The following is an 18,628-nucleotide window of genomic DNA, read 5'->3' as shown; positions in this document are numbered from 1 at the left end:
AAAGGTAATGGAACTATATTTCTTCACTATTGTACTTACTGTCTCAAGTTTCTCTATAATCTGTTTTAATATTGTGGAGGCTCACTGCAGGGGGTGGGATGCAGATGTCCGTTCAGGGTAGTTGTGGGGTGTGCATGGGTCAGGGCAGAAGGTAGAGAGCACAGGGTAGCGGGGTTGGATGTGGGAAGATTTAAGGTAGGAGATGGGATCCAGGAGTCATGGCTGGAGTTTGTGGGGAGTTTAAGGGTGGGGGAGGGGAAGTGTAGAAATGAGGGGATGAGGGATGGGAAGTTTGGAAGGTCTCAAGGCAGGGGATGGCAGGTGCTAGAGTAACGGCCTGAGTAGGAGCCTCAGGGCACAGAGTTTTGTCTTGGAGGACTCAGCGCAGGGGGAAGGGGTCAAGGACAGAGACAGTGGGCTTACAGATGCAGGGGGAATTTATTGTGGCCATCCATGGCAGCAAGGGTGGGACTGCTCTGGAAAACTCTTCCAGGCAAGGACGGGGGATGGGGCTGCATTCTTTAGCCGGTGGCTCCTCAAGGGCTGAGACAGCAGGAGCTGGACCCAATCTCCACCTGTCTCCCACTCCCACCCTGCAGCTGGTCCATCCTCCAACTCCCCCCGCTGCCCCATCCTGCAGCTGGTCTGGCTGTGCTGAAGAAAAGCAGCCTCTGGTAGTTCATGGTATGCCCTTGATCATTTTTTAGTGGAGACTAATTGGAAAGCAATTCTATCCAAACACCTTGAGAAACACAGTCGTTTGTTCAGTCGTCAAGAAGTCACCACTGAAATGCTTCAATTCCCTGACTTCCAATTCCCATTTCAGGGCAAAATAGCTGAGAAAGGGCTAAACATCAAGTTCCAACAATATGTGACATCAGCCAACACCCTCGATGCCTCACAATGAGTCTGGGTCCTGGACAAGGACCTTGCTGATGGCATGGTCAGGGCCCAAGTCTCACTGTGATTTGCATGCAAGCCCTGTCATTTTATAGCCTGGATGCAGGTCAAGCCACAAACCCAAGTTAGAAGTCCTTCATAGGGCAGTATGGACATGTTCGCACAGGGCGAGACCTGGCTCAAGTTAATTGTAAACTGAGGTTTAACTATTGTATGGTCATGCAAGCACAAGCACAATCAATGTAGCTCAATTTGCTTAGCTTACTTCAAGTTAAGGCCTGATGTGTAGACCCACCTAAAGTGTCAACATCAGGCATGAAAATATACAAATTAAAGAGGCTTAACTCAGATGCTAGTAAGTTCCTTAACCAGCGTGTAACTTAGGGTATGTCTACACTACCACCCTAGTTCAAACAAGGGTGGTAATGTAGGCAACCAGAGTTGCAAATGAAGCCCGGGATTTGAATTTCCCGGGCTTCATTAGCATATTGCCGGCCGGCACCATTTTTAAATGTCCGCTAGTGCGGACTCCGTAGGCTTGCTATTCCGAACTAGCTGTACGCCTCGTTCCACTGTACAGCTAGTTTGGAATAGCAAGCCTAGTCCAAACTAGCTAGTCCGTGCTGCGTGTAGCCGCGCAGCACGGAGTCCGCACTAGCGGACATTTAAAAATGGCGCCGGACGGCAATATGCTAATGAAGCCCGGGAAATTCAAATCCCGGGCTTCATTTGCAACTCCGGTTGCCTACATTACCACCCTAGTTCGAACTAGGGTGATAGTGTAGACATACCCTCACTTACCCTGTCAGTAAATTTGGATTATTATAGGAGGAAATGGTTTTTTTCTTGGGCTTGTGTTAGTGTCAGCAAGTTTGATTGGATATATATTGGAGGTTTCATCACATGACATAATCTTTAATTAAAATCAATCTTTTATTCCTAAAGAAGACTCCAGGACAATACTGAAGAGCTGTCAACTCTGGTTTGTATGTGGCTGGTTAAATTGGTGTTTGCTGATATCTGCCAATGTTGGTTAACCTGAACTAACCATTTAAACTATTTGTTTTTTCTCTTAACAAGTTTTTATCAATAATTTTTTTTGTAAAATCTTCATTACTTCATTACTCATAAATTTGATTTCTTTGTCAAAGATCATTCATTCCTAGGGACAGACCCATGTGGTAGGAAGTCAAAGACCTTTAATATGTGACTAAAAGCCATTTTACCTTTTGGAAGTTGTGGGAGAGGAAATGACATTTTTTCCTTATCCTTTCTCTTTAAGGCTGGCCAGATGCTGAGAAAGCTTTTTTCTGGGGTAAGAATCCCAGTAGTGATCTCCTTGAGATGGGTTCCAAAAGGTAAAATAGAAATAACTTTCCAGTCTTTTCTTCAGAAAAAGAAAAAAAGACCATTCTGTATCCCTTCTTTAGACCCAGGCCTGCTCACTGACTATAAGGGGGCCAGGTGTGAGAATTAGATGAAAAGGATTTAATTTTAAATGTTAAATGTTTTAGGTTTGTTCTATGACAGCCAATTCAAAGGTGATTTTGTCTCATTTCCATGTATTTCCTCATCTCTTTGCCTCTGTCACTTGCCTTATATTTAGGCTGTAAATAATTCTGGGCAGGGACCGTCATTTAGCTCTGTGTTTATAAAACTACTAGCACAGGAGGGCACCAATACATACTATGAGCTCTGTTGTGATAATATGATAATAATAAAAAATAAGAAGAAGAATCTTGCAAAGTGTCCTGCCAGAGCACAGTAAAATTAAGCAGGTAAATTGATCTAATTGGGACTAGTCATGTGCTTCACATTACTCACATACTTAAATGTGTTGCTGGGAAAGAGGGGTTGGCTGTGGTATTCTGTGGTAGGAAATCTAGAAATTCAGTATTTAAAAAGGCAGAAAAATATAGTGCTTTCTATGTGTGGGTCTTGTATAAGAAGAGATTTAGATCCTATGATAGGCAAACCAATTACTGTACCTGCATTCTGAAAGAGTTTCAGAATTTAGAAACATAAATAAATAATATAAAATCTACACAAAAGTACAAAACAGCAGTGAAAAAGTTCAGACACTGAATCTATTCAAAATGTGTTTATATTTTTTTTAAATGTCTTACTAGATCTTCATTTTTATTTTTGCAGGTCATACATGGAGGAGAAATTTAAATTGGACAAAAATGAAGGAGAACTGCATACATTTTGTGTTCCTTTATAAAAAATGTTGCAGTTGTATTGTTATTTTTTTAATCTTTGGACTACTTTTACTTCCAGGTTAGCTTACTTACTGCTTATTTATAAACAGAATTCATGGAAGTCACTTTACTAATTAGCAGAGATTTAACAAATGTAGCTTGTAGATTCTTATAATCTTCTATTATACATAGTATAGCACTTTGGAGCATTGTGAACATGGAACATTTTAGAAAATGTCATTTTAGAAAAGTTATCTCTAGTGAAAAACATGCACCATATTAAGCAGATAGCACAAAAATAATGGCTGAGTATGATCAGAGACATATTAATTCAATTAATAGAATCATAGAATACTAGGACTGGAAGGGACCTCGAGAGGTCATCGAGTCTAGTCCTATACCCTCATGGCAGGACCAAATACTGTCTAGACCACCCCAATAGACATTTATCTGACCTACTCTTAAATATCTCCACAGATGAAGATTCCACAACCTCCCTGGGCAATTTATTCCAGTGTTTGACCACCCTGACAGTTAGGAACTTTTTCCTAATGTCCAACCTAAACCTCCCTTGCTGCAGTTTAAGCCCCTTGCTTCTTGTTCTATCCTTAGAGGCCAAGATGAACAAGTTTTCTCCCTCCTCCTTATGACACCCTTTTAGATATCTGAAAACTGCTATCATGTCCCCCCTCAATCTTCTCTTTTCTAAACTAAACAAACCCAATTCTTTCAGACTTCCTTCATAGGTCATGGTCTCTAGACCTTTAATCATTCTTGTTGCTCTTCCCTGGACCCTCTACAATTTTTCCACATCCTTCTTGAAATGCGGTGCCCTGAACTGGACACAATACTCCAACTGAGGCCTAACTAGCGCAGAGGAGAGCAGAAGAATGACTTCTCTTGTCTTGCTCACAACATACCCGTTAATGCATCCCAGAATCATGTTTGCTTTTTTTGCAACAGCATCACACTGCTGACTCATTCAGCATGTGGTCCATTATAACCCCTAGATCAGTGGTCCCCAACGTGGTGCCCATGGATGCCATGGTGCCCCCCGGGCCATTTCTGTGCACCCGCTGAGTGATCGGGGCTGTCCCCGCTCCCGGGCACATGGTGCATGGGCGGTGCCAGCCCCAAGCACACGGAATATGCGCACTGCTGGCTCTTGGGCACACGGCATGGGGCGGCACTGGCCCTGGGCACATGGTGCATGGACTGTGCCAGTCCTGGGTGCCATGGTGCCCCCGGGCCATTTCTGTGCACCTGCTGAGTGATCGGCACAGGAGCAGCGCCGGCCCCGGGCATGCAGTGTATGGACTGTTCTGGCCTGGGCATGCTGCATATGGGCGGCCCTGCAGCTGGGCATGTGGCACAGGAGCGACGCTGGCTCAGGGCATGCAGCACAAGCATGGCACTGGCACCAGGTGCATGCGCAGCCTCGCCCCAGGGCACACGTGTGGCCCTGCTCCCAGGCACCCAATGCATGCATGGCCCCACCCCCGGGCATCTGGCAGCACCAAAAGGTTGGGAACCACTGCCCTAGATCCCTTTCTGCTGTACTCCTTCCTAGACAGCTGCTTCCCATTCTGTATGTGTGAAACTGATTGTTCCTTCCTAAGTGGAGCACTTTGCATTTCTCTTTGTTAAACTTCATTCTGTTTACCTCAGACCATTTCTCCAATTTGTCCAGGTCATTTTGAATTAAGACCCAATCCTCCAGATAAGTCGCAACCCCTCCCAGCTTGGTATCATCTGCAAATTTAATAAGTGTATTTTCTATACCAATATCTAAATCATTGATGAAGATATTGAACAGATCCGGTCCCAAAACAGACCCCTGCAGACCCCACTTGTTATACCTTTCCAGCAGCATTGCGAACCATTCATAACTACTCTGAGTATGGTTATCCAGCCAGTTATGCATCCACCTTATAGTAGCCTCATCTAAGTTGTATTTGCCTAATTTATTGATAAGAATATCATGAGAGTCCGTGTCAAACACCTTACTAAAGTCTAGGTATACCACATCCACCGCTTCACCCTTTTTCAACCTTCTGAAATGAAAAGTAGTCTCCAATGCAGTCCAAGAACTTATTGGATAGTCTGTGCCCCGCAGTGTTATTTTCCCAACATATATCTGGAGAGTTGAAGTCCCCCATCACCACCAAATCTTGGGCTTTGGATGATATTGTTAGTTGTTTAAAAAAAGCCTCATTCACTTCTTCCACCTGGGTAGGTGGTCTGTAGTAGACTCCTAGCATGACATCATCTTTGTTTTTAATTGCTTTTAGCTTAACCCAGAGATTCTCAACACTTCCGTCGCCTATGTAGATCTCCACCTCACTCCAAGTGTGTTGATTTTTAATGTATAAGGCAACACCTCCTCCCTTTTTTCCCTGTCTATCCTTCCTGAGCAAGCTGTACCCTTCTATACAAACATTCCAATCATGTGTATTATCCCACCAAGTTTCTGTGATGCCAGCAATGTCATAATTGTACTTATTCAATAGCACTTCCAGTTCTTCCTGCTTATTTCCCATACTTCTCGCATTTGTATATAGGCATGTAAGATCCTGAATTGACCTTACCTCCCAGTTTTGTCCTGATCCTTCTTTCTCTCTACCATTATAGACCATGCTCCCTCTCATTTCTGACCCATCTCCCAGGTCTCCATGTTCTCCACTTACCTGTGGGCTTTGCTCACCTGTCCCTGTCAAACCTAGTTTAAAGCCCTCTTCACTAGGTTAGCCATTCTGTGTCCAAATAGGGTCTTCCCCCTCCTCGAAAGGTGGACACCATCTCTGCTTAGCAGTCCTTCCTGGAATAACACCCCATGGTCAAGGAAGCCAAAGCCCTCCAGGTGACATCTTCGCAGCCAGGCATTCACCTCCAGGATGTACCTGTCTCATGCCCAGGCTCCTACCTTCCACAGGAAGGATCAAAAAGAATACCACCTGTGCTCCAAACTCCTTCACCCGTACTCCCATTTCCCCATAGTCACTCTTGATCCACTCAGTGTCACATCTTGCAGTATCATTTGTGCCTACATGGATGAGTAGCATGGGGTAGTCGTCAGAGGGCCAGATAATCCTCGACAATGCCTCCGTAACATCTCTGATACAGGCCCCCGGCAGACAGCACCTCCTGAGATGAAATGTCAGGGCGATAGATGGGCGCCTCCGTCCCCCTCAGAAGAGAGTCTCCGACCATCACTACCCTATGTTTCCTATTTGCAGTGGTGGCAGCAGACATCGCAGCCTTGGGGATACGAGGCTTCTCCTCCTCCATTGTAGGGAGTGATTCCTTATCTCCTGTATAAAGAAGAGCATAACAGTTTCCTAGTACCATGTCAGGAGGGTTCAGAGCAGGGGTGGAGCAGTGCCTGCTGCCAGAAGTAACCAGCTGCCAGTGTCCACCCTGAGCAGTTTCCTCCTCCACCAGTGGTGTGTCCGCACTCCTGTGTACAGGGACAGCTACCTCAGCAATCTCCTCATGAACGTAGTCCAGGAATTGCTTGTGGATTCGGATGCTCCTCAACCTGGCCACGTCCTCCTGTAGCTCTCCCACCTGCTGCCTAAGAGATTCCACCAGCAGGCACCTTTCGCATTGGATGATCTCTCAAGCCTGGGTATCAGTAAATGGGAACTGCAAGCCACAGTCCCTGAAAAACCACACCAGGAGCTGGGTAGAGGCATTCATGCTCAAGAGCTCTATCTGGCTTCAGGAGCAGGTGGAGGAGACAGAAGCAATGCTGGCACAGGTGTTGAGGGTCTTCCTGACCATCATAGGCCTCCCTCTATCAAACTCCCTCTCAAACTCCCCTATCTGCCGCCCCCTGTCTGCTTTTGCTCCCTAGTCGCTCTGCCTCTGGCTTTTAAAGCCTGCTTGCCAAGGCCAGGCCTGCCCCCTCATAAGTCACACAAGGGAAGGCTGACCAGATGCCATCAAAAAAGCAATTAAGGGAACAAAAGTTCAGGCACTCAGTTCCAACTGCCACAGCAGCTGAAACAGACTGCAGTCACCTGAAATCAAAATCAGAATTCAACAAACAAACAAATAAACAAAATTCAAACAGTCAAGCAAACTCACTCACACCAAAAGCAAGTACCTCACTCTCACCAGGTAGCCTGTTCAGCGGCGGGATCTCTTGCGGTCCCTCTATAACTCCCCTGTCTGCAGCCCCTGTCCACTTTTCTGCTCCCTGCTCCCAAAAGAGTCACAAAGCAATATCAGCTGCAACACACGGGATGTGGGAAGGGGCAGAGAATCCTCAGGTAAATGGATAAACCCAGATATTGTAACAAAGTGTTATCCATAGTCTCTCTCCTACATTTATCTCCCTATGGGAGGAAGCAGGATTTTGCTCATGGGCACTTTTCAGCCCCGAGTAGAAGACAGAAAAGTGCATGCACTATCAGGATTTTAATCCTTCTATCTAGGCTGTTTACCAGGCTATGCAAGAGAGAAGTTTCTTAGCACATGTGTAAAAGTGATGTAGAACCTACAGCTACCTGTGGTTCCATTTTAATGCCCTTCATATTGCAGGAATACAGCCAGATTATTTTGTGATTATTTAATAAACAATTATTAAAATGTACATAGTCAATCTTCTGTTTATATTTTGAAGATTGGACTGCATCAACTACGATCAGCAATCGCTCTGGTAAGTAATCTCCAATTGCCCTGTGTGCTATGTGTCTTCTCTGTATTTTGTAACAGATGCATTTATTTTGGGAAATGAATTCTTCTCTGGGGTGAATTTCATGGTCAGACAACAGTGTTACTATAAACACAATAATTACTGGTAAGTGAAATTGTAATCTATAAAGAGTATAATGGTTTGTGGGACAAATGTCAGAAGCTGGAGATCAGAACAAAGACAGTAATTAATACATTTCATTTTAGAGTCCAGGTATTAAATACATGTGTTTAATTCCACTGTGATTTTGTTATTTTATTTTATAATATACATACCTGTCACAAAATGTATGAAAATATGTAACTTAGGAGTGATTATAGTTTAAATACAATGCAATTATTTTAACTGCAGTCTAACAAACAAAAATACCCCCAGTCTTATCAACAGTATATACAAAGCTGGAAACTTAATAAAATAAAAAAAAAACAGTTATCCTGCTCTTCTTGACATCCTTTAGAAACCTAAAGCTTGTATTGTTTTTTATTTCTCTATTTGAAACATTTAAAAGATTTTCTTTTAAAATCATTTAAAACACTTACTATATTTGACTCTGTGCTTTCCTGCACATAAAGGGCATGTGTATCTTACAGCTTTATTTTGAAATAACAGAGAGTATGTCTACAGTTCAAGCTAGGCAGGCAAATGAGGGCAATCGGAGTTGCAAATGAAGCCCGGGATTTAAATATCCCCGGCTTCATTTGCATGTTCCCAGGCGCTGCCATTTTTAAATTCCCCTTAGTCCAAACTAACTGCCCATGGCTAGATGTGGCAGTTAAACGTTAATTAGAACTAACACAAAAAAAGATTTTGAGAAACAGCTAGTCAAAAACTCAAAATGAAATAACAAAATGTTTTTTAAGTACATTAGAAGCAGGAAGCCTGCTAAAAAACCTGTGGGTCCCCTAGATGATCGAGCTATAAAAGGAGCAATCAAGGACGATAAAGCCATTGCGGAGAAACCAAGTGATTTCTTTGCTTCAGTCTTCACGGCTGAGGATGTTGTGGAGATTCCTGAATCTGCACCGTCCTTTGTGGGTGATGAATCTGAGGAACTGTCCCAGATTGAAGTGTCAATAGAGGAGGTTTTGGAACAAATAGAAAAACTTAATGATAACAAATCTCTGGGACCGGATGGCATTCATCCAAGAGTTCTAAAGAACTCAAATGGGAAATTGCTGAGCTATTATCTGTGGTTTGTAACCTATCCTTTAAATCAGCTTCCGTACCTAATGACTGAAAGCTAGCCAACGTGACACCAATATTTAAAAAGGACTCTAGAGGCGATCCTGGAAATTACAGACCGGTAAATCTAACTTCAGTACTGGGCAAATTAGTCGAAACAATAGTGAAGAATAAAATTGTGAAGCATGTAAAAGAACATCATTTGTTGGACAAAAGTCAACATGGTTTCTGTAAAGGGAAATCCTATCTTACTAATCCATTAGGGTATGTCTACACTACCACCCTAGTTCGAACTAGAGTGGTTAATGTAGTCATACGAACTTGCAAATGAAGCCCGGGAAATATAAATCCCGGGCTTCATTTGCAAGTTCGTATGACTACATTAACCACCCTAGTTCGAACTAGGGTGGTAGTGTAGACATACCCTTCGAGTTCTTTGAAGGGGTTTACAAACATGCAGACAAGGGGGATCCAGTAGATATAGTATACTTGGATTTTCAGAAAGCCTTTGACAAGGTCCCTCACCAAAGGCTCTTGTATAAGTTACATGGCCATGGGATAATCCTTTCTTGGATTGAGAACTGGTTAAAAGACAGGAAACAAAGGGTAGGAATAAATGGTAAATTTTCAGATTGGAGAGGGGTAACTAGTGGTGTCCCCCAAGGATCAGTCCTGGGACCAATCCTGTTCAACTTATTCATAAATGATCTGGAGAAAGGGGTAAGCAGTGAGGTAGTAAAGTTTGCAGATGATACAAAACTGTTTAGGATAGTCAAGACAGAAGCAGACTGCGAGGGACTCCAAGAAGATCTCACCAAACTGAGTGATTGGGCAACAAAATGGCAAATGAAATTTAATGTGGATAAGTGTAAAGTAATGCACATTGGGAAAAATAACTCCAACTATACGTAGAGTATGATGGAGGCTAATTTGGCTACGACAATCAGGAAAGAGATCTTGGAGTTATCGTGGACAGTTCTCTGGAAACTTCTACGCAGTGTGCAGCGGCGGTCAAAAAGGCAAATAGGATGCTAGGAATTATTAGGAAAGGGATAGAAAATAAGACCCAGGATATTTTACTGCCCCTGTATAGGACTATGGTACGCCCACATATTGAATACTGTGTACAGATGTGGTCTCCTCACCTCAAAAAAGATATTTTGGGCTTGGAAAGGGTTCAAAAAAGGGCAACTAAAATGATTAGGGGTTTGGAACGGGTCCCATATGAGGAGAGGTTAAAGCGACTGGGACTTTTCAGTTTAGAAAAGAGGAGACTGAGGGGGGATATGTTAGAGGTCTATAAAATCATGAGTGGTGTGGAGAGGGCCGATAAAGAAAAGTTATTTATTAGTTCCCTAAATAGAAGAACTAAAGGACACGAAATGAAATTAATGGGTACCAGGTTTAAAACTAATAAAAGGAAGTTCTTCTTCACACAGGGTGTAGTCAACCTGTGGAACCCCTTGCCAGAGGAGGCTGTGAAGGCTAGGACTATAATAGAGTTTAAAGAGAAGCTAGATAATTTCATGGAGGTTAGGTCCATAAAAGGCTATTAGCCAGGGGATAAAATGGTGTCCTTGGCCTCTGTTTGTCAGAGGCTGGAGAGGGATGGCAAGAGACAAATCACTTGATCATTGTCTTCAGTCCACCCTCTCTGGGGCACCTGGTGCTGGCCACTGTTGGCAGACAGGATACTGGGCTAGATGGATCTTTGGTCTGACTCAGTACGGACATTCTTATGTTCTTATGCCTACCTATCTCGAAGTAACGTGCTAGGGTAGACATACCCAGAGCGAGTGTCCACAGATCAAACCTGTTATTTCAAAATTATTTAGAAATAACAGGCTTCTTATTTCAAAATAATAATATCTCATTTCATGGGAAATAATATTATTCTGAAATTGCTATTTTGAAATAGATGGAGTGTGGATGCTCCACCAATTTTTAAATAGCTCCTCCACAGGGCTATTCAAACATTTACTCCCCAGTGCCTTCTGGGGCTCTAAATCAGGTAGTATGTCCATATCAGGGGAATCTACCTTGGACTAATTTCGAGGCTTCCCTGTAGTGTGGATGTGCTATTTCAAAATATTTATTTTTGGAGTTATTATTCTGAAATAACTTATTTTGAAATACCCTTATAGTGTAGACATATCCATACTGTTACTTTCCCAACAGCAAATCTCATTTTATCATTCATATGTATTTGGTATCCTGGTATTATTGTATCCCATTGATTATCACTATTCCTCCAAGTTTCCATCAGACCTATAGTATCAATATCAATATCCTCATTTAATAGCAGGCATTCAGATTCACTCATGCTAGTATTTAAACTTCCAGAATTTATACTCAAGCACTGATCAAATGTATCTATTGAGTTGTTTGCCTTCAAATAATGAAATTCAGTGGGACCATTTTTCCTTTGATTGCCAAAAATGGCAGAGGCGAAAAAGTGTGTGTGGGGGTAGGGGATGCATCACTCACTGAGATTGCTCTGGGGGGGAGGCAAGGAAGAAGACATTATGGCTCTGCCCTTGCTCCCCCTCCAGCTTTTTGATTGCTCCGAGATAAAAGCTGGGCTGCTGGATGAATTGTAGCTTCTTTCTATGTGAAAACTCCATTTCTTTATATACTTTCATACTTTCCTATGGAATTTCCTACTCTATTACATGACCCTATAGCTGTTAATTTAAGATATTATTAACTTGTATTTATTGAAGTTTTATTCTTAAAACTAATGACTATTCTAAGCATGTCAATTGGCTCGACACTATCATCACTCATGTTGGCTATGTCTAGACTGCATCCCTCTGTTGGCAGAGGGATGCAGATTAGGCACGTCAAAATTGCTAATGAAGCGGGGATTTAAATATCCCGTGCTTCATTAGCATAAACATGTCCGCTGCTTTTTCTCAAAACAGAGCTTTTTCGAACAAAAGCAGAATCCTAGCCACGGATCTTTCAAAAACTAAAACCTTTTTCAAAAGAGCCTGTATGCCTCAAAAAAGATCTGCAGCTAGACTGCCACTTTTTTTCAAAAAAGCTTTGTTTCGAAAAAAAGCAGCGGCCATGTTTATACTAATGAATTGCGGGATATTTAAATAGTCTCTCGCTCCCCACCCTTGGCCATGTGGCACTTTGTCAAGGTTGACTCTACCTTTCCTGCTTGTATTTTTTGGCTTCCAACAAATATCCTTTGATATAAATAGTCAATTGGAATATCACTCACCATGAAAGTGACAGGAAAATCCACCAAGAACTGTAAAACATTAGTGTAAAACAATGTATTTTATTGATATTTGCCCATCTTCTTATCCATTTCTTTTACAGATCCTGTTCCAAACACTACAAATACAAATTTCAATACTACGGGTAAGTGAAAAAAATATATATTTGCTAAAACTAAACATTTTTCATTTTTTTACACATCTAGTTTCTTATTTTCCACTCCTACCGAACAGCTGTGTCTAGACTGGCATGATTTTCTGGAAATGCTTTTAGCGGAAAAGTTTTTCCATTAAAAGCATTTACGGAAAAGAGCATCTAGATTGGCACAGATGCTTTTGCACAAAAGCACTTTTGCACAAAAGCATCTGTCGCCAATACAGGCAGTCCCCGACTTATGCGAATCCGACTTACGTCGGATCCGCACTTACGAACGGGGCTTTCTCGCCCCGGAGCTCGCAGGCAGCAGTCCGCTACCTCGACCTCCGGGGTGAGAAAAGCTGCTTCCGGTGCCCCTGGTCTGCTGGGGACCGTCTCCAGCAGACCAAGGGCACCGGGAGCAAAGCCGCAGCCGCGGCGGGTTTGCTCGCGGTGTCCCTGGTCTGCTGGGGGGCGCAGCTAGTGTGCCCCTCCCCCAGCAGAGCAGGCTTTTGTTGTGGACCCTGGGGCAGAGCAGCTGGGGCGCTGCCGGTTGGTCCCGCAGCGCCGCTCTGGACACTACTGGACCAACCTAGCAGCACCCCAGCTGCTCTGCCCCAGGCGTCCTGATTCAGCTGCTGCTGGTCAGTTTCAGCAGCAGCTGACTTGGGGTTCTTAAGTTGAATCTGTATATAAGTCAGAACTGGCGGTCAGTTTCAGCAGCGGCTGAATCTGGACACCAGTTCCGACTTACATACAGATTCAACTTAAGAACAAACCTACAGTCCCTATCTTGTATGTAACCCGGGGAGTGCCTGTATAGACATTGTTTTGCACAAAAAAGCTCTGGTGGCCATTTTCGCCATCAGGGCTTTTTTGCGCAAAACAGTTCCCAGTTGTCTACACTGGCCCTCTTGCGCAAAAGCATTTTCTCAAGAGGGCTTTTTCCTGAGTGGGAGAATCACTGTATTTGCGCAAGAACACTGACAATCATATATTAGATCGTCAGTGTTCTTCTGCAAATTCAAGCGGCCAGTATAAACAGCTGGAGGCTGCTTTTTCACAAAAACTTGCCAGTCTAGATGCAGCATTCAAGGCTAAAACTATTTTAAAATCAGAAAATTCTACTCTGGAATAGAAATGGAGACTATGACATCTACACAGTCGATAATATTACTGAGAACGGTTGCTCCCAATGTTCCAAAGCTGACCTTGTCACATGTAGTACACTTTGTAGATTCAGTATCATTGAAAAAGGACTGCCTATTAAAGGTGACAACAAAGGAATAAAACTGATTTTTTCCTTTTCTCTGTTTTCATGGTGTAGAAAATGGTCTTGAAATGGCTTGTTTTCTTTTTTTCTCATGTTTTGGTTGCACTTTTAGTTAAATTTGCAGGAGACACCAACACTAAGGCTCCGTCTACACTATGAGCCTCTTGCGGAAGAGCAAATGCAAATGGAGTGCTCATTTGCATATATCACACTCTCCTTTGCATTTCCTCTTCCTTTCCCTCTTACCCAAGAGCTATTTGCAAAAAAAAGTGCTGTATAGTTGGCGCCTTTTTGCGCAAAAACCCCCTTTTGCTCAAGAGTGGTTCTTACTCAAAAAATAAGGAAGAATGGCTCTTGTGCAAAAGGGTTTTTTTGGGCAAAAAGGAACCATTTACACAGTTCTTTTTTGCGCAAAAATATCTTGTGCAAAAGGGATCCAAGGAGGAAATTCAAATGAGAGCGTGACATATGCAAATGAGTGCTCCACTTTCATTTGCTCTTCCACAAGAGGCTCGTAGTGTAGACGAGCCCAACATGGACTAATGAGTGTGTGAAGGGTGTGTGTGCATAACTCACTGAGATTGCCACAATGTGCTGCTCCATTGGGGAGGCCTCATGGCCCTGCCCTTGCTGACCCACTTCCCTAGAGAGGGAGGAGAGATAGGAGCTTTTTGGTTACTGCTAAGCAAACAGCTCGGCTGCTGGAAGAATCATAGCTACTTTCTGCCTGAAAACTCCATTTGTTTATATTGGCTTTCATACTTTTGTATTTTCCACTCTATTACATAACCCTATAGATGCCTGTGATAGGGTGGACAGAGCCCGACCTCCCTGCTGGAGGCCTATCAGCACCCTGGCCAGCAGCAAGAGCACTGGAGACATCTTCAGAACAGGATAGATGGGCAGCGTGCACTGCAGCCATTCAGGGTATAACAGGCTGCTATATAAGGAGCTGCTAGTGAAGGCCAGGCAGTTTGGTCCTGGAGCTCAATCCAGGCAGACCTCTGAGCTGACTGGGAACACGAGCACCTGGGACAGCTCCAGGTGGAAGCTGAGCTCTTGTAACTAAGCAGAGCTAGATCTTTTGGTGAAATGTTAGCCAGTGGTGACTCTGAGGAATCCCAGGCAAGGCAAACTCTGCTCCTAGGCCCTAGAGAAGGGCTGGAAAAAATGGCATCTTGGGGAAGTGATCCAGAGACATAACCAGAATTACAGACTTTGAAACCTGGCAGGTTACTGCTACAGATAGGGTCCCTGGGCCGGGACCCAGAGGAGTGGGTGGGCCTGGGTCCCCCACGGCAAGCCTCTGCAAACTACAAGGCTACGTCTACACTGGCCCCTAAAAACAGAAAAGCGATGCAAAGCAGGTAAGTCAGCACAGGGAAATCCGCGGGGGATTTAAATATCCCCCGCGGATTTAAATAAACTTGTCCGCCGCTTTTTTTCCGGCTTGGGTAAAAGCCGGAAAAAAAGCGTCTAGACTGGCGCGATCCTCCGGAATAAAGCCCTTTTCCGGAGGATCTCTTATTCCTACCTGAAAGGAATCATTCCCTGTGCTGACTTACCTGCTTTGCATCGCTTTTCTGTTTTTAGGGGCCAGTGTAGACGTAGCCCAACAGAGTGAGGTGGTAAAGATGAAGCCTGCACTTTGGCCACAGATTGGACTGTGCCTCTCCTGCAAACAGGTGAGGTAATTATTGCGAGTCCCCTGTCAGCCACTAAGGGTATGTCTATACTAGCACCCTAGTTCGAACTAGGGGGGCTAATGTAGGCATTTGAAGTTGCAAATGAAGCCCGGGATTTAAATATCTCGGGCTTCATTTGCATCTTCCCGGGCGCCGCCATTTTTAAATCTCCCTTAGTTCGAACTCCGTGCCCGTGGCTAGACGCGTCACGGAGTAGATAGTTCAAAATAGGAGCTCTAATTTGAACTACCGGTACTCCTCGTGGAACTCCTTGAGGCATACCAGTAGTTCGAATTAGAGATCCTAATTCGAATTACCTACTCCGTGCCACGTGTAGCCGCGGGCACAGAGTTCGGACTAAGGGAGAGTTAAAAATGGTGGTGCCCAGGAAAATGCAAATGAAGCCCGAGATATTTAAATCCTGGGCTTCATTTGCAACTTTGAATGCCTACATTAGCCTCCCTAGTTCAAACTAGGGGGCTAGTATAGACATATCCTCAGGGATGCTCATAGACAGGACTGAACTTGTAACACTGGTACCAGGATTGGGGTTTCTATGAGCCACGCTGGCAGAGAATCAGAGAATCATTGAGCTGGAAGAGACCTCAGAAGGGCATCAAGTCCAGCCCCCTGCCCAAGACAGGACCAATCCCAACTAAATCAACCCAGCCAGGGCTTTATCAAGCCAAGACTTAAACACCTCTAGGGATGGAGACTCCACTACTTCCCTAGGTAACCCATTCCAGTGCTTCACCACCCTCCTAGGGAAATAGTTTTTCCTAATATCCAACCTGGACCTCTCCCACTGTAACTTGGGATCATTGTTCCTTGTTCTGCCATCTGTCACTACTGAGAACAGCCTCTCTCCAGCCTCTTTGGAACCTCCCTTCAGGAAGTTAATGGCTGCTATCAAATCCCCTTCACTCCTCACACACACACGCACACTCTTCTCTTCTTTAGACTAATCAGACCAAACTCCCTCAGCCTCTCCTCATAGGTCATATGCTCCAGCTCCTTTATCATTTTGGTCGCCCTCCACTGGACCTTCTCCAATACGTCCACTTCCTTCCTGTAGTTGGGGGCCCAGAACTGGACACAATACTCCAGATGTGGCCTCACCAGAACCGAATAAAGGGGAATAATCACTTTTCTGGATTTGTTGGCAAGGTTCCTCTTAACGCAACCTAATATGCCATTCGCTACATGGCTACAAGGGCACACCATTGACTCATATCCATCTTCTCCTCCACTAAAATCCCCAGGTCCTTTTATGCAGAACTGCTACTTAGCCATTCAGTCCCCTGCTTGGGATTCTTTCATCCCAAGTAGAGGACTCTACATTTGTCCTTGCTAAATCTCATCAGGTTTTTTTGGCTCAATTCTCCAATTTGTATATGTCACTCTGGACCCTATCCCTGACCTCCAGTGTATCTATGCATACAAGGGGTAATGGAGGACATGGGGAGGCTGCTGGCCCAACAGCAGCATAGCGCAGCTGAAGCACAGAAGGCCCTGCTAGAAGCACAACAGGAGTCATGGCAAGTGGCCTTGCAACAGCAGAGAGTACTTCTGGAGGTACTTCAGCTATTGCAGCTGAGGGAACAGCAGTCTCAGAAGGCAGTGCTCCAGCAACTATTAGCCTTGGGACCTGCAAATCCAGTGAATGAGGGCCTTGGGATCCCGCTGGCCAAGCTTGGGCCATACGATGAACTGGTATCCACAACCACCAGCTGGGAAAGAACTACTTGGGTTGCCCGCCTGAGGCCATAGATGACTATGGCTCAGTGAAAGCTGCCATTGTAAATCGTCTCAAAGTATGTCCTGTTCCAAGCAGAACTTTTTCCCATTGGAGTTCAGACCCGAGTGGTCACACAGTGCCTCAAGGACTGGGCCTCCTGGTGGCTGCACCCTGGAGCCCACATAGCCTCCAAAGTCATGGATTCAGAAGTGTTGGAGCAGTACTTAGGGTATGTCTACACTACCCTACTAATTCGAAATAGGAGGGTAATGTAGGCATACCGCAATTGTAAATGAAGCTCGGGATTTGAATTTCCCGGGCTTCATTTGCATAAGCGGGGCTCCGCCATTTTTAAATCCCCGCTCGTTCGAACCCTGTGCCGCGCGGCTACACGGGGCACGAACTAGGTAGTTCGAACTAGGCTTCCTAGTTCGAACTACCGTTACTCCTCGTGGAATGAGGAGTAACGGTAGTTCGAACTAGGAAGCCTAGTTCGAACTACCTAGTTCGTGCCCCGTGTAGCCGCGCGGCACAGGGTTCGAACGAGCGGGGATTTAAAAATGGCGGAGCCCCGCTTATGCAAATGAAGCCCGGGAAATTCAAATCCCAGGCTTCATTTGCAAGTGCGGTATGCCTACATTACCCTCCTATTTCGAATTAGGAGGGTAGTGTAGACATACCTTTAGAGATTCTGCCAACAGCCATTCAAATATGGAAATGTTGCCACAACTCCAATTCACTGGCTGCTGCTGTCCAGAACACTGAGGATTTCCTTCTTGTGGCTGAGCCTAATAAACTACCCAGCCTCATCATGATGGCAAGCTTACCCTGGCTTCAAATCAGCCAGCCTGGGAGCAGAAAGGGACGTCCAAGGGAACCAAGCAAGGAATGAGTATTGTCTCTCATGATATTGTTCAGGAGCATTGTACCCCACCCCTTTTCCCTCTGATCATCACTAAGGCATGTTCTAGTGGACCAAAGGGGACTGAGTCAACCAGGCCCCACTCTGAGACCATTGGTGCACTTCCACTGTGGGAAGCCTGGACATTTCAGCAGGTTTGTGACTTTTTGGACTGTAGGGTTGCTGAAACCTGTGGTGGTTTTAACCAGGGGCCTATCCAGCAGCTTAAGGCCTATGTGGTTCCAGTCACCATAGAGGGTCGCAGGAGTCCTTGAGCTGATAGATTCAGGATGCTCCCAGACCCTAATTTGGGAGCCAATGCTGGACCTTAGCATCCTCCAATATGATAGACCCCTAAAGGTGACTTGTATACATGGGTATGTGCACCCCTACCCCACAGTATGAGTCCAAGTGAAAGTTAAGGTTTGTGAGGCAAAAATTAGGGTTGGCATAGCAAAACATCTTCCCTGCAAGGTCATAATTGGGATTGGCAACAGTACCCCTCATTGCACCTTCCCACTAGAGGAACCAGTCCCCCAGACATTGGGGGAATTGTTTCCCATAGTGAATTCAGACCTATTGAAGGACCCACTGAGAAGCCAAGGAAATCCCACCAGACATGTTGGAGGGAAGAAAGGGCCTGGTTTCAAACTCTTCTGGCAGGAGAGACTTAGCTAAACGAG

At 44.6% G+C, this 18,628-nt stretch overlaps 1 protein-coding gene across 1 annotated transcript in view; it reads left to right on the top strand.

Annotated features, from left to right (window-relative positions):
- The first annotated feature begins 2,187 nt into the window (after nucleotides 1-2,187).
- LOC102444119 (uncharacterized) overlaps nucleotides 2,188-18,628 on the top strand; it is a 118,464-nt gene continuing 102,023 nt past the window's right edge. Inside the window, exons 1-4 of the mRNA XM_075914432.1 lie at nucleotides 2,188-2,258; nucleotides 3,052-3,180; nucleotides 7,729-7,764; nucleotides 12,316-12,357. Of these exons, the coding sequence (XP_075770547.1) occupies nucleotides 2,192-2,258; nucleotides 3,052-3,180; nucleotides 7,729-7,764; nucleotides 12,316-12,357 (274 nt within the window). The 5' untranslated portion in view covers nucleotides 2,188-2,191. The remainder of the gene's footprint in view (nucleotides 2,259-3,051; nucleotides 3,181-7,728; nucleotides 7,765-12,315; nucleotides 12,358-18,628) is intronic.

This window comes from Pelodiscus sinensis, chromosome 33 (assembly GCF_049634645.1).
Source record: "Pelodiscus sinensis isolate JC-2024 chromosome 33, ASM4963464v1, whole genome shotgun sequence".
NCBI classification, from domain to species: Eukaryota; Metazoa; Chordata; order Testudines; family Trionychidae; genus Pelodiscus; species Pelodiscus sinensis.
The sequence above is the reverse complement of the archived record's forward strand: the minus strand, read 5'-3'. Positions and strand labels throughout refer to the sequence as shown.